Source organism: Centruroides sculpturatus, unplaced genomic scaffold (assembly GCF_000671375.1).
Source record: "Centruroides sculpturatus isolate CEXI.00-Female unplaced genomic scaffold, Cexi_2.0 scaffold936, whole genome shotgun sequence".
Lineage (NCBI taxonomy): Eukaryota > Metazoa > Arthropoda > Arachnida > Scorpiones > Buthidae > Centruroides > Centruroides sculpturatus.
This window is the reverse complement of record NW_019385217.1, coordinates 283428-308433: the sequence shown is the minus strand read 5'-3', so window position 1 is coordinate 308433 and position 25006 is coordinate 283428. Positions and strand designations below refer to the sequence as shown.

At 34.0% G+C, this 25006-nt stretch overlaps 3 protein-coding genes across 3 annotated transcripts; all 3 read right to left on the bottom strand.

Annotated features, from left to right (window-relative positions):
* Window positions 1-445: 445 nt before the first annotated feature.
* LOC111636309 (glycine receptor subunit alpha-3-like) lies at window positions 446-18514 on the bottom strand. Its single transcript, XM_023381527.1, has 8 exons — window positions 18153-18514; window positions 17635-17699; window positions 15926-15993; window positions 11992-12218; window positions 11786-11868; window positions 5750-5908; window positions 3487-3812; window positions 446-1887 (listed from the first exon to the last, which is right to left on the bottom strand). Exons 1-8 carry the CDS (start codon window positions 18236-18238, stop codon window positions 1651-1653), a joined length of 1251 nt encoding a protein of 416 aa, XP_023237295.1. The 5' UTR covers window positions 18239-18514; the 3' UTR covers window positions 446-1650.
* Window positions 18515-18860: 346 nt separating this feature from the next.
* Window positions 18861-22660, bottom strand: LOC111636312 (glycine receptor subunit alpha-2-like). The gene is made up of 2 exons (XM_023381529.1): window positions 22286-22660; window positions 18861-19413 (listed from the first exon to the last, which is right to left on the bottom strand). The coding sequence occupies exons 1-2, from the start codon at window positions 22634-22636 to the stop codon at window positions 19177-19179; spliced, it is 588 nt and encodes a 195-aa protein (XP_023237297.1). The 5' UTR covers window positions 22637-22660; the 3' UTR covers window positions 18861-19176.
* A 1129-nt stretch (window positions 22661-23789) lies between these two features.
* LOC111636308 (glycine receptor subunit alpha-4-like) lies at window positions 23790-24651 on the bottom strand. The gene is made up of 2 exons (XM_023381526.1): window positions 24331-24651; window positions 23790-24187 (listed from the first exon to the last, which is right to left on the bottom strand). The coding sequence occupies exons 1-2, from the start codon at window positions 24569-24571 to the stop codon at window positions 23790-23792; spliced, it is 639 nt and encodes a 212-aa protein (XP_023237294.1). The 5' UTR covers window positions 24572-24651.
* Window positions 24652-25006: the final 355 nt, after the last annotated feature.

Here is a 25006-nt window from a genome sequence, read left to right as displayed (position 1 = left end):
TCATTCTGGCATTCTGATTTCTATACTTCCTCTTTCAACTATTCAACCAATACATTCTATTAGATTAAATAGCAAACGTTTTAATTAATATCCGTTTACAGAAAATTATACTAAAAATTACATCTATATTTATGTACAGTATGTATTGATTGGAATTTGATGGAAGAATAAATATATACTGTATAAAGCAAATAATATTTTGTCATCAACAGTAAACAATGTAAATAATTTACAGGTTCATGTTATGCCGAAAAAATTCGATATTTGACGAATTACACATCTTACAACAAACCTTTATTTGTACTTTATCATAATGTGAATAATTTTTTAGTATTCTTTGAAATATTTAAAACCAATTATGTGACTTGAACATTTTTTAAATTTTTTAAAATTTTGCATTTTTACTATATATACAAATATAATTTTATTTGAAATTAGAGAAAAATCGAGATAATCCACAATAACATAGCTACAGATTGCAAAGGTAAAACTTAGACATTTTGATTTTCTCTAGAAACGACTGGAAAAAATGTTCTGGAACGTTCGATGTGGGTATTTAAGTAGCGTAACCAGAGAACATTTTGTCATGTTTTATTGGAAATAGTCTTATAAACCGTGTCTGATAATATGGAAGTTTCGAATGAACGATTCTCTGTTGTTGCTCTGTAATTTAGTGGGCACAATGAAGCTCGCGATCTCATTTACAAGGCAATTTGGAGAGGACATTGTCAACAGGAAGACCCACTATAATTGGTTCGAGAAATTTTAATCTGGAGATTTCCATCGCTTCAAGATGGACGTCATCCTGAGTTCTTAGCCTCGAATTATGTAAGTAGCAGCACTGACGTGTTGAGAACATCACGTAGTATCAGTTCGTTCGGAGACCATTTACTAAACTAGTTGGTACCAGGTGACGTTCACAATCGAATCGGACTCGAGGCTAGATATCCAAACAGCGATTGCACCATTGATGATAACGTTCTGAAACTGATAGAGGATACTCTACGGTTGATCACCAGAGAATTAGCACAATTTGAGTGTTCCCATACACGTCAAAAATTGACAAAGTCTGATACCATCATAACAACGCGTCAGCACATAAAGCAAAGATTAAAGAAGCCGGGCTGTCTGTCTCATGCATTTTACTGGCCATACTTGGTGCCAATTGACTGTGATCTATTTCGCGCCATATTGGCAATACACAGTTCAATGACAATACTCATGCGTGAACGACGCTCGAGACTTTCTTCGAAGTAAAACCCCGTTATAGCTCACGTGATCGAACGTTTGCAGAAAAGGTGGCAGATATGATTGGTATTGATGGTGATTACATACAAGACAAAAGTGTAATCGTTATTGAGTTAATTGCCAATAAATATTTTTTTTCAAAATGTGTAAATTTTTCTATAGTTTAACATAAGCACCATTAAATCATCTAATGGTGGTTTTCTTTCTTTTAATTTCGAAGAAACTTTCTCACATGATATCAAATCAAGCAACTATTTTGAAGAATATTCAAGTAAATCATATTGCATTAAATTGATGATAGAAGGAAAGTTTAGCTGGTTAAAATATTGAAAGTACTATAACTACTAAATCACCACCAAAAACCTCTAAAGTAACTGAAATGTTTACTTTACTTTGTCATAGTCACATTTCTGAATGAGTATATCTGCAACCCAGATAATATAACCAATAGAAGCTAACGAAATTTATAAATACAAAGGGAAATATGTATCTGGACACTTTATCATAAGAATTTACGTGCTTTGACACAATCAGAGTGTTCTTTATATCTTTCAAGTGTGACATCCATCCTTTAACTGTTGTAGATAATTTCTTTTTCTTCTGATCTGACTCCAATGCAGGAGTTTGAACTTCTTTTTCCTAAAAGAATATCAAGTAATAAGTATATATTTTAATTTTTTGAATATTTTAAGATAACATCTACAAAAAAAATAGTTCTAAGAATTAATCAAATCTGTCTAATACATAATTGTTCAAAATACTAATAAATAAATAAATATTGTAGTTTAAAATCTGCTTTACTTGTCGAAGTTTTAAAGATTTTAAAAAGGAAAAAGGATAATTTAATTACTTTATAGGATCTGAAATTTAATTAGCTGGCACTCACAACGCCGAAAGTCCCAAAGTGGTGAGTTTTAGAACTAAATTTTTCTCCAGCGGATATTTTATAAGTATAATGCTCTCATTGGGTGAGTTGCCCGGTAAAACAGTTTTCATGCAGCTCAATAATCAAACCAATATGAAACGAGTTGCTTGTCATTGGTTTGCTTATTCAGCTGTATGAAATTTGATTAAAAAAGTATAACAGAATAATGCACCTTGTAACTTAACGGTACTACTGATTTTAAATATATTTCTTTTACATTTCAAATAATTAAATTATTAATAAATTAAACGGTACTAATAACTGCAATGAAAATATTCTAAATAACGGAAATACAAGGTAATCAATAGATTTTATTAGAAATTATATGTACAGGGAGTTCCACACGAAAGTATCTAATTCAATGTAGGTATAAAAAATTAACAATTGTAGGTATAAGTTCAACAAAAATTTCGTATGAGAGAAGAACTCACTAAATTTCACGAAAAAATCACCACATTCCTATATGCTTTCTAATATTCACAGTGACAACATAAAGACGGTAGGCAATTTCTTGCTATGTACGCTGTAGCTTGAAGGTCTCTAACCAAACATGCATAAACCAGATCTTACACGTAACTTCACAGAAAAAATATTAAAGAGGTCATGTCATATCAGAAGATCTTAGTGGCTACGCTATATGGCATACCAGACTACGACTTGCGCTTTCTCCTGTGGCGAAGCCATGACTGGACAGAAATGCTAAAAATTCGGCTTTTGCCTCATCTTGCAGCATGGAAAAAATATTTATAAAACGTGATGAGTTTCTGCACCCGATGCCACTTGTTGCTTTTATATATCTTAAACCATTCATTTTTTATGGCGAATTAAAATTGAGTACTTTCGAGTGGAACAACCTATACTATATAATATGAGCTATCAGCTCGATGAAAAACGAGTCATACGATGTTGTTATTATTAAACGCTTTTATTTAATAACCTGCTTTGAATAAAATCTTCAAATCATGTAGCTCAAATGTTCATTTCTAATTAAAATAGAAGATCGAATCTTTGAGGACACATCAAACTGCCAAGACAATATATTTAATGATGTACTTCACCACTCCGAATGTTAAATGTAGCCAAGTGTAATATTTAATCATGTCTGCCCGAAAAGTGCATTGCAGTGAAGTACATTATATGATAATGGTGATGTCAACTCACTATCATTCACCCCAATCTCAAAAAACGTGAGCAATAATGGTGTTCATTAATTAAAACTATTTTCTTTACACGACAAAATGTTTAAGGCCTGCATTTTAAACTGTTTTATTTCATATTTGAATGTTAAGTTGGAAACAGTTTATTTTACTTACCTCTTTTACATTGATGACGGATTGATAAGCGAATGCGTATTCCAGCAACGATAAAAATATAACACCGATGCAGAATATAAACCAAACATCCAGAGCCTTCAAATAATCCACAGGAGGCACGAAGCTTCTGGACTGTACCAAATGAGTGACTAAAGTCAGGATTGAAGTCACACCCAAAGTGATGCGTGCGGGTGTTGCGTGGACGTCGATCCAAAATGAGAGCCATGACAGCATGACTACTAGTGTACTAGGGATGTAGACATTCATCATGTTACCGGTCAAACGTCGTTTAAATTTAAATTCGGCAATTAACACAGTGAAGTTACCTGAAATAATTTAAATAAAATTGTGAATATTTTNGTTTGTTCCTACCGATTCCTTTGAAATTTTGACACAACGCTGCATTTGAATACGCACGTGTTTTTATATAATATACATGTCGAAATTCAACCCCACTGAAGGGAGATGGTTAGGATTAAGGCTTACCGTAAAGAACTCTGCTTCTATTTATACTATTTTAGATGCGGTGTTTTGCGTTTTAATAGGGCACGTCAACAGAATGTACACTAAGAAGAAATTTTTCGAAAAATCTCCCCCCACGGGGAAGTGTTATAAATTTATAATACTGTAGATACATTTTGAGCCACAACAACGCGTGGCGGGGTCTGCTAGTGTATAATATATTAGATAGTTCATTTTTTTACATTAATAGTTCATTTTTTGTGACGAATATCCTGACTTTTCTGAAATTTTTGTTTTTTTGCAATAAAATCGTGAAGTTTCATTTTTCGCTTTTTTTTTTCTTTCGTTAAGCAAATTCGGTAGCAGAAGATCGCATCCAAAATGCCTCGTTTTGCTTTTGCACTCTTTTCAAAATCTGGATCATTCACTACAGTTTGATCAACGATTTCTGTTATCGCTACCAAACTTTTACTAAGGAAATCTGTAGAGAAATTTTTTGGGTTCTTCGTTCTCAGAATCATTACTTTCTAGTTCTACATAGATTCCGTGTTCTGCCAGTTCTTGAAGGTCGTCGTTGATAAGACTTTCACCAGAAACCTGCAGTAACTCTTCAACATCCTGTTCGTCTGCATCTCCTTGTCCTGCTGTATCGATTAGGTTGACAATTTGATCAACTTAACGATACAGCCAACCTAACGATACAGCGATATGCTCTTCTCGTTGAGAATCCATGGATACCTTCAGCCATAACTTCTTCCACACTTCGTTCGCGCATTTATCGGTTAATTTATCGGTTAATTCTAATCGGTTAATTGGATATTAATCGGTTAATAATTAACCGATAAAGTCGATATTGCCTATGGCATCCATAATGTTATATTTTTTCCAAATTGCATCAAACAAACATAGATTAAAAGAAAGTACACCTTTTTTCCACCTATTGCTGATTGGTTTGTGTTCGCAAATAATCGTATTATATACGAATCGATAAAATGCCGCGATAATTTAAATCGGAGTAAACTTTGAGCTTTTTCTTAGACTTCGAGAGACCGCGTTATATAGAATCATTGTTAAGCGGGGTCTTACTGTATATAGTATACAATTTAAGTTGTACTAAGACTATAGTTTGTGAATGTGTAGGAAAAGTATCACGTACAAGGACAAGACAATAGTAAACCCCAGGGCATATTTAAAATTAAATAAATTAAATATATGATTATATAATCTACATAATTGCATTGTAAATATTAATAACTAAGTTATAAAAAATGATTATTGTAAAATACTACTATTTTAATATCTAGCACACGGCTCTGATCCTGCATTATTAATCATTTAAATCAGGGGTGGCCAACAGTTTTTGCCCCCGGACCGAATTGGAAAAAAAACTTTTTTCACGGGCCGAACCAGAGGCTGGCCTAGGAAGATTTTGAGGTGGTGCGAGATCTCATTGTGGTGTCACCCCGTAGAGACTAAATTGTACATAGAGATTGCAGATACATTTTTCACATTGTCATGTTTTTTTTTTTTAGGCGTTAGAATTTTTCATCGAGCTATTCGGACTTGAGTTGCTAATATTAAAAGATTAATCGCAGGCCGCATAAATTCATTAGACGGGTTGGATCCGGCCTGCGGGCCGTATGTTGGCCATGCCTGATTTAAATATTATGAAATATTAAATCTATACAAATATTAATTACAGAAATCGACTAATTACTTGGTAATAATTTGGATATACGTCCCAGTAGAAGAATTTATTAAAAATAATTGCAATTAATCAAAATAATAATAATAAACTTACCGCTCACCCAAACCTGTGTAACTTTTTTAGATCTGATATCATCCGTCTCGTATTTTAACAGATTAATATTTCTGACTTGTATACTTTTACCAAGATGCTTGTAAGGACTGTTCTTCTCTCCCATCCATTCTAAACTGATTTCTTTATCTGTATGTGTAACTATAATATAAACATGTTTTTATACACATATACAAGAAAGACATCGGCCGTACACGAAGTGTTTAGCCGGCAGAAAAGAGGGTAATGGAAAGGAGAGGGGAAGGAGTGAGAGGAGTGAGAGGAGATAGACAGTAGAGAAAGGTGGTATCCCTCTGAACGGCGTACATAAGGCTACATTCCCCTCTATGTTTGATGTTGGGGTGCAGTTTTTAGGCTGCAAGGCCGTAGTCTCCTGAAGGGTCTAAAACAGCGTTTCTCAAAGTGGGCGATAACGCCCCCTTGTGGGCGCTGGAGGCTTTCAGGGGGGCAGTAGAAGGCTCAAAGAGAATTGGGGGGCGTAGACAAATTCTATATATAAAAATTTGACGGAATATATATAAAATGTTGACATTTTATTTATTTTTTATTTTTTATTGAAGGTCACAACTTGAATATTTCTAACACATTGACTTTTATTTTAGCTCAGCGTTTTTCAAAGTAAGCAATAACGCCCCATTCTGGCGCGATGAATAGATCTATGATAGAGGCAGGGTATTGAACGGTGACCAAAGGCAAAATTGGGGCTGATAAGAGGAAACATTGCATTTAATGGTTTCCAGATGATGAGAACAATGTACAGTAAGGGCACAAAGTGTGAGATTCATAGAAAAGTTTTCCTAAGAATATTTCCAATCCTTTTCTCACACAAGAGAGAATGGGTTAGGGGCGTTGGGTATAACTTTATGGAACAAAGGGGGCGGTGGATCCAAAAAGTTTGAGAATCACTGGTCTAAAAGAAAATCTGAGTGTAGCGAACACAATAATTGAGTGCCTCCACGAATAGTTAAGTGTGGAAGTTAGTGCCAAGTGGCTGTTAGTAGGAAAACTTATATCTACTTACTTGTTAGTACTAATAAAACTGAACGCGAGCGCGAATCTCAATACTATTAAATTAATTAACAGCTAGAAAGACAGTGTGAAAACAAACAAACACAACGACAAACTAAACGGGACGAACGGACCGACAGAGACAAACGTGCAAAACTTCGAATTTTTTTAATTAATTAATTTATTTATTATAATTATTATTTTATTTGTATTTATTAATTTTTTAAACGTTAAATTACTCAGTAACTAAACTAACCTACCATAACCTAGGAAGAACCTAACCAGACGACTAAAGCTAACAAACTCTAGTCTAATTTCACCTAACTTATCATAACCTAACCGGAAACCAAGCTAAGAGTCCCTAATCTAACTTACAACTAGGAATTTAGACTGAAAAAAGAAGACAGAAAATAAGAATTAAAATACAAAGTTGAAAGGCAGCTAAATATCGACAGTTGAAACAAGCAAGGAAAAGTAATTGCCATCCGTGCCCTCGAAGTGAGTGCTCTCAAGAGCCCCACTAAGGGATATGAATGCGAGTAGATGATGGAACGTTGTTAGCGTGTGAATAAGTTGGTGTGAGTTGCAAGGCCAGTTGTACCTTTCGAGAATAGCAGCTCCCATTAAACTATCCTTAATGTGATTGTACCTATTGTAAGTAAAGTGGTGTTTGGTCCTCCTGAATACCACAATTGCATTGTTGATTGTCCCCAAGGTTAAGTCTATGCAAGTATTGCTTAGAGTTGCCGTGTCCTGGAAGTAGCTGAGTGAGGGTGAAACTAAGGTAAAAGAGGCGAAGAATCGCAGTAGTGTCAACCTTGGGAATAAAAGTGTAGGTGAGCTTACCAGTGGTGTGACGGTCCCACCTGTCTTGCCAGAGAATGAAGATTTGCTTCTTGACGTGATTGTTGACGTACTGTATGAGGTAGGAATGTAACTGAAAGTTCTAGTGAACTGAAGACTTCGCATCTTGTTTGGCAAGACAGTCAGCAGTCTCGTTGCCGAGAACCCCCCCCCGCATGACCCGGGACCCATTGGAAATCTATTCTAATGTCGTTGTCTATTCTAATTTGTTGTCTGAGAATGTGGTGTATGAGATGGACGAGGTTTAAGCGGCTATCAGATTTCGTAAACCTGTGTAAAGCTACCCTACAGTCAGAATAAATGCGATAGTGTAACTAGTGCCTTTTGTTTTTCCTACGCCTAATGTGATTTAAGCCCTTATAAATAGCTAAAGTTTCTGTCTCTGTTATTGAGCAGTGTGTACCTAGATGGAAGCAAGCGTTGTGAAGCTCGGCTTAAGTCGGAGTAAACTACAAAAGCGGCACCCACATCGTCATTCATCTTGGAACAGTCAGTGTAAATCCTAAACACGGGATGATCACCTGGACCTTTGAAGTAAACGTCAGGGGCAAGCTAATGGGAGGGGTGGTAATCATAAGTCCAGAGGGTATTTTTGTCGATGCTGAATTTTTTGATATCATCGATCAAGGTCAAACTGGGGAAAATCTTACTTACTCTAATCATTTTGTTGATATCCGAGTCGCTATAATCTCGCCAGGGTAAGGTGACGAGATTTTCCTGCCAAAAATTAAACGCATTATTTGGCAATAATGCGTTTAATTTCTAAGTCGATAGTGGTCAATCCTGACTTAACCAAAAGGGCACTAGTGGGTGCGATCGTATAAGCCTTACAAATGCGGAGAGCTGCAATCCTTTGAACAGATAACAGTTTTATATGGTTATGGACTTTGGCGGCCACATGGCCCCAGACCTGTATGGCATAGAGGAGTGCTTGCTGAATTGCGCCCCTGTAAATAAGCTTAGTAGCGTTAGGGCCAAGGCCCCATGTGTTCCTAGCAATACTAATGAGAGCGTTGGCCGTCTTTTTAGCTTTGTCATGTATTTGATGTGGGGTGTGAAGTTAAGTCTCTTGTCAAGAATAACACCTAAATATTTAATTCCCGTTGTTTGCTTTATTGTGAGCACCTATTCGAAGGGTAAGCTTCCTGACGAGTGGCGCGTTTCTCCCAACTATAATGCTTTCGCATTTGTCTGTGTTAATGGGTTGCCTATGCTTAATACTCCACTGATGAATGTTATTGATAATGTCGTTGCATACATCCTGTAAGCGTTCACTGTTCCTGTGTGAAGCTAGGATAATAGTGTCTCCGCATAGCCCTGTATGCGGCAGCCAGGAGACAGGGTGTCGTTTAAGTGCAGAATAGTTATAGGCTATGTTCCAGAGACCAGGACCGGATCTGGATTCCTGAGGACAGCTTCGAGTGATGGGAATGACTGTTATTTTGTGTTGTATAAACATTTGCACTCCTGTTGCTAAGATGGGACTGAAGAAGTTTGTAAAGATTTTGACGGCGGTGATGAGCATGTAATGTGTGCAGGATAAAAGGTTAACAGGCGAGATCGAAGGCACCTCTAAAGTCAATAGTGATAATTGCGGTATGCTGATTGTTTCGTTTAGCCTGGTGGATGTAATTAACGACCTGATGGATGGCATCTACTGTACCTTTGTTTTTATAGAAGCCGAACTGATTTTGATGCAGGCTCTACGCTTACGTAGATGCCATGTGATCCTATTAATCATTTAACACTTTTCCTAGAGTTGGGAGGAGGTAGATCGGCCTGTATTTTTTGTACGTATTAGCACTGGTGGGTTTGGGAATCAATTTCACACTAGCCTTTTTCCACTGAGTAGGAAAAAGCCAATGTTCAAGCAGATATTGAAAAGAACTACAAACGCTGTAGGATTGGCCTCAAACGCGTGTTTTTATCCTACGTGTATCATCCTAGTGATTATGCCGTCAAGACATGGGGCTTTGTTATAGGTAAGCGAACAGATGGCATTCGAAACCTCAATGTAGGTGAAGTTGTGATCATTGTCTATATAAGGTGATATGAGTGTAGAACTCTGAATGACTGCTTGTGTATTTTCATCCTGCTGTGGATCATCCAAAGGATAAAGGCTGGTGAGGATGTGCGTGATAGTTTCTTCCGTGTTGTTGGTGTAGCGGCCATCAGGGAGGTGGATAGCGAAGGGGGTTTGGAGCTGGCGTATCTCCTGACGAGCTAAGAAGTATGGTTAAGACCAGGGATTGCGACTGCAAGTGTTTGCACAGAAATCCTTCCAAGCTTTAGTCCTTGTTTTATTTATAAGGGTTTTGTAAGTGTTGTGTTCGTGTCTGTACTGGTCTCTAAGTGTGACTTTAATGTCTGAGTCTTGTTCATTTTTAAATTGCCTCCTTAATCTCCTAACAACTTTTTCTTGTTTTCTAGCTCAGTGGTCCACCAAGGAACCTTTTTGTGTTTACAATGTTTGATCTCGGAGGCAATAACGTGAGAGTTAGTGATTGTATTTGTAAGCCTGGTGACAAGATGGTCTAAGCAGTCCTGAGTATAGTTACTGTGGTGAGGGATACCAGCCCAAATGTTATGAAGATGTCGCGGAATAATTGCTAGTTAGTGCGAGTATAGTGAAAACTATGATTATTAGTATTACTAATAGTGTTCAGTACGGTGAAGATATATCTATGGTCACTGGCTATGTACGGTGAAGATATATCTAGTGTTCAGTACGGTGAAGATATATCTATGGTCACTGGCAGAATCTATGTCAGTAGTGTAACAGTGGTTGACTCTAGGGGTGATGTGACTGTTTCCTAACGTTAGGTCGATCAACTTCCCCCATGGTACAGGAGTAGGTCGGAAGGGTGCTGGTGTTCAAGTGAGTAAGGTTGTGTTGGGCCATGGTTTCGTTAACTACGTTACCCCTAGGATCATCTTTTGGACTATGCCAAGTCTGCGACCTGGCATTGAAGTCACTTCCTATTAGGATTGGTTTATCTTTGTATGAGTTTAGGAGGTGATGAATGTCTTCTATGGCCGTTCCAATGTTAGTGATATCTGGAATGTAGACGGAACATATGTAAAGGTGAGTGTTATTGTCTGTAACACAGACGGTGGTGATGTATTTTGTGGTGTGTTGGGAGACAAGGCAGACAATAATGTTTTTGTTCCTGGTGATAATACCAGCCTTGATGCGACAGTCAGGGTCCTGAGCTGGATAGACTGGATAGAGCTGGACAGTCATTGAACCTGACTATCATGTTGTTAATAGTGTAGGGTTCTTGGATCATGTTTTTTATAAGAAAAAACTTGATTGCCTCTTTTCTCGTTTTAATTGTTAGGAGTAATTTACCATATCTCTCATTTATAATGTATAGTATTTTATTGTACGTTGAAATCCAGTTTTCATTATAACACACATATAACCTCTGTCATTGAAATGCATCGTACAGAATTAATAAAGCATGCATACTTAAAATATTTTTGAAATCTTTGCTTTCAAGCATACTCGGTGACTGAATAATATGATAACTTGAATAAATAGAAATACGGGTAATATGTAATTTTTCGAGCATATACAGTAATTCAATGAAATTCAAATTCCGTTAAAGGGTATTTCACGTAAAGTTACCCGAGATTTTTTTCACGTGTAAAACGAATAAATAGGGACCAGTTTCCTTACAGATTTGGTTGGCATCATCCGTGGTACATCATCCACGTGTTGAATTGCTTTTTGTCAACCCAATTCAATCTATGATCAAATATTTAAATATTCCTTCTCTGTTTGATTGATCACATGATATATGTTTTGTTTAATTTAATTAGAACTATTGGCCAGATTAAGGTAAAAATGGGAAACAATTGTCTATAAATAAAACGAATGTAAACTTTCGTTTTATTTACATTCGTAAAAGAAGTACACATGAAAAATAATTAAAAAGTTATAAAGGTAAATGCTTTTACAATTCAACGTAAATTTTCATAATAAGAATTACTAAAAATTTGAGTTATTGAAAATTGCAAATAAGTGAAAGTTGAACAATTTATTATTTTATTATCGATTATAAAGTAAATATATAAAACATTAAATAAGTAAAGAAGGAATTACATTTTTCTATTATTCAACAGGGATAATGAATGACTTACCTAAACCAACGTAGAACTTACAAATCTGAACGTCAATCGGATAATTATGCAGTTCCATTGGACAGTCGACTAAAAAATTTATCCTGAAATTTGAAATATTACGGCTTTAAAACGTACGAAACCGCATTGAAATGAAGCAAAATTCGATCAAATATAAAATTTTTTTCAATATTTAATGTAATAACGTTTGAATTTTAATTAAATACCTGATGGGTGCAAATAGCGATCCGTCAGAAAGAATTTTTATAACGGAAATTTTTGAAGTTTCTTCGAATGCTTCGACCTTTTTCGTATTTGGATATCCAAAGTCTGGTTTCCAGATTTTACTTACTAAATTACTTGGAAAAATTACGGGATATTTGGAAACTAAATGGTCTAAGTTCAATCTCGGATCCTTCCAAACTGCAATCAGTCCCAAAATCAGATGGAAGTCCTAAAACAATTTTAAGTTCTCATTTATCTTAGCAAACTAGAAAGGCTTTGAAACTATTAAAAAGAAAAATTCCAGCAGCGAGTTGCTTAACTTTTCCGGCAACATTTGCTGGCGCCATCTGTTATCATATTTTATTAAAATAACTTTTTATATTTTTAACTATTATAAAATGGCAAAAAGCGTAATTTTGTGGGGAGGGATGGGTTTCATAAATAATTGTAAATGCCAATAACGAGTAAAATCGTCATTAAATCCGACCCTACTGGATACCCTATTACACACGACCCCTTTATTTCCTCACTCCCTCCACCTTCAATTACCAAAATTTAATCGCATTAACCACTCTAATACACAGACCTTTCTGCAAAATTTCGATATTTTCAACAAAACGCAGGGGAATTATAAATAAAATTTACTTTTTAACAAAAGTTTCATAACAGATGGTTAAAGGCAAAAGATTAGTTTTGTGCTAATATATCTGAGCTCTTTTGACAGGATGATCTATTCTGCGAGTAAAAATCGCTTATTTTCGATCGCTCCAACTGAGCACGAAACACCATTTGGGATTCAAAGCTATACGAATACACATACATTTTAATCAGGATCCATTCTAGAGCAAAATATAGCCGCGAGAATTTGTGCATGTGCTACTACTTATTACTTTTTTGTAATAAAATACTGTATAAAAATGACAAGTATTATTCTCATGCCTACTGTTTACTGTCCGTAATAAATCATTGAGCTTCAATTTGAAAAAACTGTAGACGTATAAATTCCCACAATCGTCTGTCTGTCTTTCCTCAATCTCGAAAACGAGTTATAGAGAGAGATGAAGAACGAGACCAGATATAGAAATAACAGGGGCAGATTGTTCCGATTAATTATCTAAGAACTTCTGGTACAAACCGAAAGTCACGTCATTTCAATTCAAATATGTTTTCCTAAGAGGTGTTAGATAGATGATCCGCACGACTCTATTGCTAATAGGAAAAGTATGATGTACAGGGACAAAAACAATACTAATTTGAGGTGGAGAGGCTATAATTTAAATTAAAATATTATTAAAAATATGGTTAAAAATTGCAACCTGGCATTCACAATTGCGCCTGTTTTACCTTTTTACAATAATTAATATTTTAAAAATTAGTTTTAATAACATCTTATAACACATGGCGCTACACGCAATTTTAACTTTGAGTTAGTATCATGGTATTATTCCCACGAGTTACATATTCTAAAATTTAATAACATCAATTCCTTTATATACAGTTTACCATGACAAGTTTCGTTACTTAATCTTTACCCCATCCTGAGAACATTAAATTAAATGGACGCCCACACACGCATACGCACATGCACGCACACATTTACATATCTACGGAATTTTCCCGTTGATTTTTTTTTTGTTCAGAGGTTAAAAATGTCGGGGTTTGCAAAAATCCAGAGGCTCAAATTTGGCACGTTTACAATACTTTCCCGGGAGAGTAACAAGATTTTACACTAAAATTAATGTTTATGATTCTATATAAAGGGAAAATCATTAATTATTACAGAAATAGATGGGAAGAATAAAGAAAAACGAAAAAATCAATACTAACTGCTGGTGTACTTTTTTACTGCTGTTCATTATTTGTATATGTCATGTCGAAGCAGTAATGAATAATCAACGAGCTAGAATATACATCGTAGATTGGCCGTTACTATAGTTACAGCGCTCTTGTAGGCAACGACGGACACTATCGAGGAATTGGAATATTCCACCTCGTTTCCTCTACATAACACAAATGCCCCGCCCCTTGACTAAAAAGAAAATGGCGGACGTGTATTTAATTTTCCTTAAACATGGCGTAGCTTCAGCCACTCTATGCAGTATATTCTACCTCGCTGTGAATGATAAAAAAATAAATCGGGATTTCAAAAAATGAACTTAACTATAAATTTCTTTAATTTTAGATTTAAATTTTCACGGGCAAATTTTGAAAAATGATATGAATTTACAGACAGTACAGGGTACTTCAAAATAATGTTAAAATATTTACTATAGGGAAGGTGTGAATTCACTACAACGAAGACGTATTTATTTCGAGAATTCTACACTTAAGTCTGATGACAATGCATTTCGTGATGTTTCAGAGGATGTTCCACCCCCCTACACCTCTCCACTCTGAAACTCGATAAACATATTTCTGCATAATCTGTTCATATTGAACTTTATTTCCATCTTTATTTTCCTCGATAAGCATAAACAAATTCAAAATTTAATCACGTTTGCCCTTAGATGTATTGTAAAGACGATAGAAATTATCCTCATCATCCTCCACAGCAATCAATTAATTCACTTTATTAATTAGATTCTGTTTTTGTATGTTGTTCAGGAACAACATGCATAAAAGAAATATCGATTTTATCCACGTGAAAATAATAAATTGGAATGCCACCTGTGTATAGAGTCCGTTCGAAAGTACCATGCTTCTCCTATATCTGAGCCCACTGTATTGTACGAATACTCGAGTTTGCTTCTTGTAATAGCTACTTTACAAATAATTAATAATCTGTGTTTTTTAAGATAACAAATAATTATATTTTAGGTCAAGGAGTAAAGGAGGAATGAAAAGCACGAAGAGGAAACAATTGACAAAAAAGACACAATAGAAAGAGAACAAGGTGCAAATGTAGTTGCAAAAGAACACTCAATGCAAAATGGAAACTCCTAAAGAATAGTAATAGTAAATTTTTAATACATTTTAAAAATTTATTTATTTATTTATTTATTTATGAGAGTTACGAAAGATGATGCCGGTTAGGCAAAATGAGCCTCCTCAAATATTTACTTTAAGACTGATGAGCCTCCTTAGTTACACACACGATCTCCAGTAAATGGCGTGAAAAATGTAAATGTTTTTTTAATGGGAAAAAGCATTTCCAAAAATTCTGGAAAACAGAAGCCGATACAACCAAACATTTTTTTGCTGTTATAATCCCATTTAATTATTCTATAAACGTGCAACTCAGAATTTTGAAAATAGAATTCGTTAATTTTCTATGAATTTTGAAAAAAATAATGATAATAAATATTTAGGAAAGTTTTAGGAATTTTTTAAAATTTCTAAATTCCAAATTAGAAAACTTTAGGAAAGAAAAAAATAAAATAGTATCATCGACACTTCAAAATATTCGGTACAGGAATCGTGTTATTGTGGTAATTATGAGATATTTTAAAATCTCCGAGCACTGATAGTTGTTCGTGGGTTCGTGCCTGATAAACAGGCTGTCACGTGGAGTATTCAAGGTTTTATTCACATTTCTAAATACAGGCCAATTTCCCATAAAAGAGCATTTGAGAGGTCCCCCTCGAAAGCTCGCCCACGTGTCGCATTGTCGTATATAAATAAACTAAACTTAACTATGAGGTATCTTAACATTTATTCAAAAAAGAAAAATAAGAGTTTAAATTGCCATTTTGGGTACTTCTATGTGACAAACAGCAGTAAAACAAATCAATAGTATAGTCCATTTCAAATGAAACAGACTAAATCATTGGTTCGCTTGTTTAAGTACTTGTCACGTAGAAATACACGCTGCTAACAATTTTTAATTTGGAAAAATATATTAAAATCACAATAAAACTTTAAATTCACGAATTATTTTATGCGTTATTTATTTACATCGTTATTATTTAATGAAAAAAACACGTTGTTTGAACTCACCATGGTATCTTCATTTATTTGATCGATTCCGAGTATTTGGCATGCAATATAAATCGATGAAGGTAAATCTAGAAAAAAATTATAAATTAATAAAAAATAAATTCGTATTAATTCTAAAATTTTAAGTTTTCTTTAAATTATAATAAACGATAATACTTAATGAGGTTACTTGTATTTTTATGTATTAATAATATTAGTTTTAACGTAATTTTATTTCTATAAGATACTTTCTGTAATTTTGAACATATTTTTAACATTTTATTTTTTAAAATATATCATAAAATTAAATGATTTATAAAATTTTTAGGTTTATCCTCTTTTTTTCTTGTACTTATTTAAAAAAAAAAAAAAATAGAAAGTGACCGAGTGGATAAAGCCACTGAACCCTAGTCGCGCGTTCTCGCCTTACCATCGTCTGGTCACGTGCAATTTCCCGGATTTTTTTTCACGTGCATAATACCTAAATAAGGATCACTATTTCATAAATTTTTTATTGGAGGCACTCTTGACAGATTGCGTATTTTAATCTATCCATTCATCCAATAGTCACCTAAACAATTAATTGAAACTGATAAACCTTTGGAAACCTTAAATTTATAAAATATTATATCACTACTCTAATGCTTAATAAATGGTGTGTACAATGTGGTACAACATGCGTCCAAAGGAATATAAACATAATGCGAGCAAACATCGCGGACAGATTCTACATAGTATTTATTTGTCTTTAGCAAACAAACATTACAGTTTCTATCAGCAATGTGTGCTGTACAGTACATTAAAATTTACTTATTGCACATAGTGTCATAAAGTATCAGTTAAACCGATTATAAATCTCTAATAAAATCACGTAAAACCAGAAATAGTGTTTAGGTCCTTCAGGGAATAAATTTACAGAAGAATTTAAAATCTTCCCTTGTAGAATAATTCCGCCCTCTTCCCACTCTACTTGAATTTAAGCCGAATTTCTTTCACATTTTGCACTCTGGATAAAACGGTGGTGTTATGCATATTATCATTGAGAAGGTTCCTGTTGAGGCCATCATACATTATGTACTGTACCTTAAATTAGCCTCATATAATCGTTTCTGTTAAACTTTGATTTGATTGTTTTCTTATTATTTATTTATTATCGGGTTTTTATACCATCTGCTTTCTTTTATTTCATTTCAGGGAGGTATATTGTTAGAAATTTCTTAATTTTCAGCATGGACATTAGTTTATTTGGTACTTTTGTTATGATAATCGTTTACGGTTTTATTATTCGCGGCCGGTCTTTTATATTAAATTGGTCCAGGATATTAAAAATTAATATTTTCTGGAGAATTCCTTTTTGGATATTGACCTGGAAATTTTGGAATCCTTCACTCACAATTCCGCAACCACGTGTAAGCTTGTTGTTTGGAAGCGAAATGTAAAAAACAAAAACGTGAAAACTCCACGTTGGCCAGACGCGAACCCGTCACCGACTACCAGTGTTCGGTGGTTTCATCTACTCGTTCACTGGTGTGCTGTAATTAAATACTGTGTACTGTAACACTTGCTCACAGAGTACGAGTAAAGATAAACTGTAATTTTATCTTCATTCATAGGTATAATTGTCATATGTTCTTGTTAAAATTTATACATTTGTTTATATAAGTTAAAATTCATTGAATTAAGTAAACATTTCTAGAAAATTTCTTAATTAAATTTAATGTTGCACTCACTATTAATCATTGGTGGAACGTCAGGATTGTAACCTTCGGGAATAATTTTCTTATCTTCTGCTTCACTTAAAAATAATAATAATGTATGATTTCAAGACCAGACATGAAATGTAAGAATAGAATTGTTCAGTTGTGTTAATTAGGATAATGTTAAAAAGGCCTTAAGACCCTCAATGAGTCACGCGCCCGAGTGATAAGGATAAGACATGATATAAGCAGACCACCCATGAAGAATTCCTAGTGTTTTTTGTTCCAGTGGACAAAAACCACTAGGAATTCGAGTCCGGATCCTCCTGCCGCTGTAAAAATTATAATTATTTGATCCATTTAATTTCCAAAAATAGAAATTATCCGGATCATATAATTGTATAAAATATCAGGGAAGCCGAGAAAGATATAATAATTCATTTAAATCGCTAATTTTACTTAAATGAATCGATAATTACCATTTTACAGCATGTATATTACTTTAAAGAATTATTTTACATATAAATTAACGAAATGAATAAGTATCTTACCGCAAGCAAGTAACTAAGAGGGAAGTGAAAGTGGCAGAGAAGAGTAACGTCAAGGCAAATATCATGACGAAAACAGGCGAGACCATCCCGTCAAAAGCCAGCTTATATATAATAATGAGAAGTAAAATACAGATGTTACACTTATTGATCCTTATGGACACGCAACCTAACAAGATATTTAAATTGATGGATCGAACTTGACATTCTGGCTTTTTTAATTAATTTGAGGTAATGCAATATATTCATGTAGTTAATTATTAAACACAGGTTTAAGGTAATTTTACTTAATGAAATTTAGCGACGAAGGCGATTGGTAATTTAATTCTTTATATTAAAACACGACATTGAATGATGGAAATCGATTGCAGATAGTTTGAAACGTTGTTTATGAAATATGAATACACGAGTAGATTTATTGTGTTTCCGAAAAAAAAAAGTTTTACAGGAACGAATTGTAAAATTTCTCTTTATTATAAATATTTTATTTTTATATTTTTAATTTCCTTTCTTTTCAAACAAAATAAATAAAGTAGAATAAAAGTGTATTTTTATAAAAATTTTATTGAATAATTATCCAATGAAATTGCCTTTGTAAGTATAAAAATAATATGAACGAACAAATATTTATTGTCACGTGGTTACAATGCAGAGCTGCAATTTTTAATCATATTCTTAATTTATGGAATTTAAAATATATGCTCTCCACATCAAATTAGTAGTGGCTTGCCCCTGTGTATCATACTTTTCCTTTAAAAATAGTCGTACCGGCTAAAAAGTACAGAATTTCTCTTTTTTATAATCAACTTTGCAGTGAAAAATTCTCAATTATCTTATCGCAATTATTTATCTTGTTACTTGTCTTTACGTATGTAATCTGTTTGAATGTTAAAAATGTTTTCGGTGGATAAAGGCTTTATACGTTTTTAAATTTTATTTAAACATTGTAACTTTTTTACGAGATTTGTAAGGAATTAAATAACAAAGTTGAACAGTTAAAAAGTTTGACAGTATTAGGAGAAAACTTTCATACTCTTTCATGGTCATATCTCATTGGGCCCAGATAATATATCCAATATAAGCTTGCAAAATTCATAAATGCGAAGGGAAATATATATCTGGAAACTTTATCGTAAGGATTTACGTGCTTTGAGTCAATCAGAGTGTTCTTTATATCATTTATGTGCCACAACCATCTACGAATCATTCCCGGTTTCTTTTCCTTCGGATGGGAAGCTATCGAATAAACTCGAGTTTCTTTTTTCTGAAAATAAATAAGAATTTAAATTAGAAATATAAATTTTTAATATCTAAACATTTCAATGTAATGTATACAGAAAAACTATCGATAGAATTATGTCATATAGTGTTTTACATATTTACAAATTTAGAAGTTTTAGGACCTTCAATTATAACAAATTTTTACTAGGAAAGAGGGATAAAAGTACTTGATTTACATAATATTATTACTGTATAGGTTTTATTTAAAAAGAACTATACTTCTTGGACATCAATTAAAAAATTGAAGAGCTATAAATCTCCACTGGCTTCCGTGTGTCTGCCGTTCGTTAATCTCGAGAATGGAATTAGATAGTTGAAACTCGAGATCAGATATAAAAAGCTTAATTAAGAGACGGAGGCACACTATGTCGTATTCTATAAATTTTTTGGTTGCTACGGCTTCCCTTTTGTGTCGTAATTGGAATTCTTGAACGTTAAAATGGATTTAAATTCGCGTGTAATCTCTAGCGTGCAGCGAACTTCTCAATGCGTTGCGTAGCATAGATATGACGTCAAACTGGTCATTTTCCTGCACGTTAGATGCTGCACGCAAGAACTTAAATCAATCTTTATAGAACGTCAGGATATTTTATCGGGTAGTTTTATTTTCCACGCTGTTATACTGCAACGTAATAGGAGAAAGTATTGTAATCTTGTCTATTTCATTCACCGTGTCATTTGGAAATATCGACCCACTAAAGCCAAAAAAGTAAGAAGAACAAAGGAAATATTTCCAGGATATCTGTGTGCGAGCTTCCTTGTAGGTGTGCTTACGTCCATACGTGCAGGTGTCTATTTCGTTTAATATCTCAGGATAGAGTAAAGATTAAGAAACGAAATTTGGCACGGTAACTCTTTGTATAAGAATTACTAAAAAAAATTGGGGTCTTGCTCGTTTGTCTTTTGTCGGTGCATCCGTGTAGTCTGTTTTGTTTTTGTCTTCGGTTGTTTCTTTCGCGCTGTTTGTTTAGCAGTTAGTTAGACTTAAGATTCGTGCTAGCGTTCAGTTTCAATTTAGTTTTAACGATTTATAAGTACTTCTACTAACAGCCACTTAACACTAATACGTACTCTTAGCTTATTGCGGAGGCAGTCAATTATTGGTGTTCGCTACACTCGGTTTTCGCTATGCCGGTTTTCTTTTAGACCTTTCGGGGGTCTACGGCCTTATATCCTAAAACTGCACGTCAATACCTCTCCCTCATTCCTCTTCCTTTTCCGCCCCCGTTTTCCGCCAGCTAAACACTCTGTGCACGGCGGAAGTCCTTCGTTTAAGTGTGTATAAGAATTATTGGTGGTATTAATGTTTACAATACGGAAATGAAGGAGGTGAGGAGATAAACGTGGATCACGTGTAAGTCGTGTTCCTGCGTGTGCTCGCACACACATTAATGTTATCTCTCTACTAATCGTACTATTACATTTTTGACAGAAACAGGGGCTATGTCGGTCCACGTGTTTTTAAGAGTGCAGTTTGCTTCCTGTGATGATTGTCATACCTATTATAGACGACCTGACAGATGAAGTGAAGGATTACCCTTTTGTTTAACAGGAAATACNCGAGATGCCACATGTGCCACCCTCTATCTCTCCACCCCTCGACTTTCTATCATCAAAATTTAATATCAATTATCACTCCTTATGCACAAGTTACAACGACAAATTACGTTCGTCAATTTGCAAAACACCCGGACCGTCAAGTTTGACAGAATTTCAATATTTTTCCATAACAGTCGGAAAAGTAAAATTAATTTTAAATATGTAAATATTTTTAATTATTTGAAAATAAGGGTGAATGACTTACCTACACCAAGTAAAAACTGACAAATCTGAACATCAATGGGATAATCATGCAATTTCATAGGGCAGTCAACTAAAAAATTCATTCTGAAAATGAAAATATTATGGTTTTAATATCGTATTTTATAATTGAAATTGTTAAATACTGTATGTTACGGCATATATGACGAGACTTTTACCCAAAAAACTCTCAATGGATTGTTATGTTTCCACGTTTCCAATACAGTATGTCATGTTGCCCTCTCACATAGATTAAATGAATATAGCATATGGCCTTGGGTAGCCTACATGTAACATCTATGCTGCCAACTCTGGAATAAGAAATCTAGCAACAAATTACTTAACTTTACTGTTAAGAGATTTTATTTTAAAGTCATTTTTGTATTATTAATCATAATAAATAAGTTGTGAAATAGTAAATAACTGTTATGATATTTTGTTATAAAAATTTTCTATATTTTTAATTATTGTAAAATGGTGAAACGCTTAACTTTGAGGGTACAGATGAGTTTTGTAAAAGAAAATTTCAAATGATGATAACGAATAAAATCCTCAATTATTCCTTCTCTCTAGATATGTCATATGACCGCATGCTATCTTTTCACCCCTTGTCTTTTAACCACCAAACTTAGGTTAATGGTATCAATGCCCTTCATATACGAGCCAATATGCCAAATTTTGTTTCTTAATCTTAACCGCATCCTGAGATATTGAGCAGAACAGATACCAACATACACGCACATACATATTTACGGAATCTTTTGACTTTTTTAGGTTCAGGAGGTCTGAAAACGTGGAGATTTGCAAATAATTCTGAGGGTCAAATTTAACACGTTTCCAATACTTTCCCCTGTTACGTATACATAACATCTGGGAGAGTAAGAAATTGTGGTTAAATATCAAAGGCGAAGGACAACTTAAATATACTAAATCAGGGGTGTCCAACCTTTTTGTTTCTCTGGGCCACATTGGAAGAGGTCTTGGAGTTTTGGGCTATTAAACCTTTTTTTAATATCATTTATTACTGCTAATAAAATTATTTGAACGTACAGTACCTCTTTCATTTTGATGGTGGATTGGTAAGCTAGAGCATATTCCAGTAAAGATAAAAATATCAGAACAATGCAGAACATAAACCAAATATCCAGAGCCTTCAAATAATCCACTGGAGGCACAAAGCTTCTGGACTCCACCAAATGAGTGACTAAAGTCAGGATTGAAGTCACACCCAAAGTAACTCGTGCGGGTGCTGCGTGGACATCGATCCAAAATGAGAGCCATGACAGCATGACCACTAATGTACTAGGGATGTAAACATTCATCAGGTTACCGGTCAACCGTCGTTTAAATTTAAATTCGGCAATTAATATAGTGAAGTTATCTGAAATAATTGTAATTGGATTCATGATAGCAACCGAACATTTTTTATTCTTGTCAGACTATGATTAACAATTATTAGCAAATAGCAAGANTCTCTCTACTAATCGTACTATTACATTTTTGACAGAAACAGGGGCTATGTCGGTCCACGTGTTTTTAAGAGTGCAGTTTGCTTCCTGTGATGATTGTCATACCTATTATAGACGACCTGACAGATGAAGTGAAGGATTACCCTTTTGTTTAACAGGAAATACTTTCGGAAATTTACGTCATACTTTTCTAAATCTTCAAATAAATAATGAAACTGCCATAAAATGTCTGTACTAATGTAACATTAGTATTATGCATCAGATAACTTTCGTTTAATGCCAAAGTTAACAACGGATGAAATGTGTTAAGCCGTTTCGCCATGTTAATTGCATTGATACTCTATGAATTATAGACGTGTATATAACTGTCGTTGCGTAAACATCGCGAAGGAATTTATAGCGCATTATATTATAGCGGCCAATGTGTATGTGAAACTCGATCCATTATATTGGTGCGTTATACCTATAATCCACAGATTTCATTACTTGGGTAATGCACAATACGCTAATGCAAAATATACAGGGTGGAAAAGAAAGTCACCTAAAATCCCTACATAATATAGAATGTACTATACTTAAAATTAATTCTTTCATGTCACATTATACCAAAGGAAAAAAACAAACTGTTGCGTATTACACGCACAGCTACCATCTTGATGGCGGCGAAATTGAATGCGACACCGAAACTGGTAATGGCAAGGTGGTTATTTGACGCATCATTTAGGGTCAGAATTTCACAAGGAGTTGATTGCTGAGATGTTTTATTAACCTACCTCGAACGGTTAGAGAGTTATGCACGTTACATGATATGCTCAATGTACATTAATGGGGTACAGTACGTCCTATATTCTGTAGCAGGGGTGTTAAGTTACTTTTTTTTCCACCCTCTACTTCCAATTCGTTAAAGTACTAATGCTGCACACAGGAAACTTCCAAGAGTATTATATTAGTAAATTTTATATATATAAATTATTATTTTTATAATTTTCTCTGTTTATTTATAAATTATAATAATTTCTTACACTAAATACTTTGATAAGCACAACTAATATTATCTTATTACGCTACTTGAAATACACAACAGTTTGTTTTATGTCTGAGTATTAAACCTTTTTTTAATATCATTTATTACTGCTAATAAAATTATTTGAACGTACAGTACCTCTTTCATTTTGATGGTGGATTGGTAAGCTAGAGCATATTCCAGTAAAGATAAAAATATCAGAACAATGCAGAACATAAACCAAATATCCAGAGCCTTCAAATAATCCACTGGAGGCACAAAGCTTCTGGACTCCACCAAATGAGTGACTAAAGTCAGGATTGAAGTCACACCCAAAGTAACTCGTGCGGGTGCTGCGTGGACATCGATCCAAAATGAGAGCCATGACAGCATGACCACTAATGTACTAGGGATGTAAACATTCATCAGGTTACCGGTCAACCGTCGTTTAAATTTAAATTCGGCAATTAATATAGTGAAGTTATCTGAAATAATTGTAATTGGATTCATGATAGCAACCGAACATTTTTTATTCTTGTCAGACTATGATTAACAATTATTAGCAAATAGCAAGACTATTTGTTCCGGGATTAGTTTGTTTAAAAAAGGATACCCAAGAAACACGTACCGCTCAACCATCGTTGAGTCTCCTTCTTAGCTTTAATTTCGTCCATCTCGTATGATAATAAATTTATACTTCTAATTTGTATGCTTTTACCGAGATTTTTGTAAGGGCTATTTTCTTCTCCCATCCATTTCGGCAAGGCTCCTTTATCTGTATGTCCAACTAAAATAGAAATATAAATTTTATAAAAATATGGAAAAAATTCATTATGTTTATGCTGAAAGTTGACGAAAGTAATTAACATTGTATTCCCTGAATTACAAAATTCGGTAAACTAATTACTTTATGTGCAAAATCGTGACTTTTTACAAAGTTCAGCAAACGTTCATGGCTAATTTTGAGGGAAGGGGCGAGTTTTATAAAAAGTTGTAAATGCTAATAATGATTAAAATTTTTATTTACTTTGATTAACTCTGACCACATTCGAGATGTGACATGTGCCAATCTCTATCTCTCCACCTCTCGACTTTTTACCATCAAAATTTAATATCAATTATCACTCCTTATGCACAAGTTACAACGACAAATTACGTTCGTCAATTTGCAAAACACCCGGACCGTCAAGTTTGACAGAATTTCAATATTTTTCCATAACAGTCGGAAAAGTAAAATTAATTTTAAATATGTAAATATTTTTAATTATTTGAAAATAAGGGTGAATGACTTACCTACACCAAGT

Bases quoted from the DNA above. Each gene is read 5' to 3' on its own strand.
- LOC111636308 (XM_023381526.1), bottom strand. From the start codon at position 24,571: ATGTTAATTACTTTCGTCAACTTTCAGCATAAACATAATGAATTTTTT. The intron at 24,188-24,330 runs GTACGTGTTTCT...CAATTATTTCAG, and splicing joins GACTCAACGATGGTTGAGCG to ATAACTTCACTATATTAATT.
- LOC111636312 (XM_023381529.1), bottom strand. From the start codon at position 22,636: ATGAATCCAATTACAATTATTTCAGATAACTTCACTATATTAATTGCC. The intron at 19,414-22,285 runs GTACTGTACGTT...ATTTATTTTCAG, and splicing joins CCACCATCAAAATGAAAGAG to AAAAAAGAAACTCGAGTTTA.
- LOC111636309 (XM_023381527.1), bottom strand. From the start codon at position 18,238: ATGGTCTCGCCTGTTTTCGTCATGATATTTGCCTTGACGTTACTCTTC. The intron at 5,909-11,785 runs GTAAGTCATTCA...TTTATATTATAG, and splicing joins TAAGTTCTACGTTGGTTTAG to TTACACATACAGATAAAGAA. The intron at 3,813-5,749 runs GTAAGTTTATTA...AAATTATTTCAG, and splicing joins TACACAGGTTTGGGTGAGCG to GTAACTTCACTGTGTTAATT.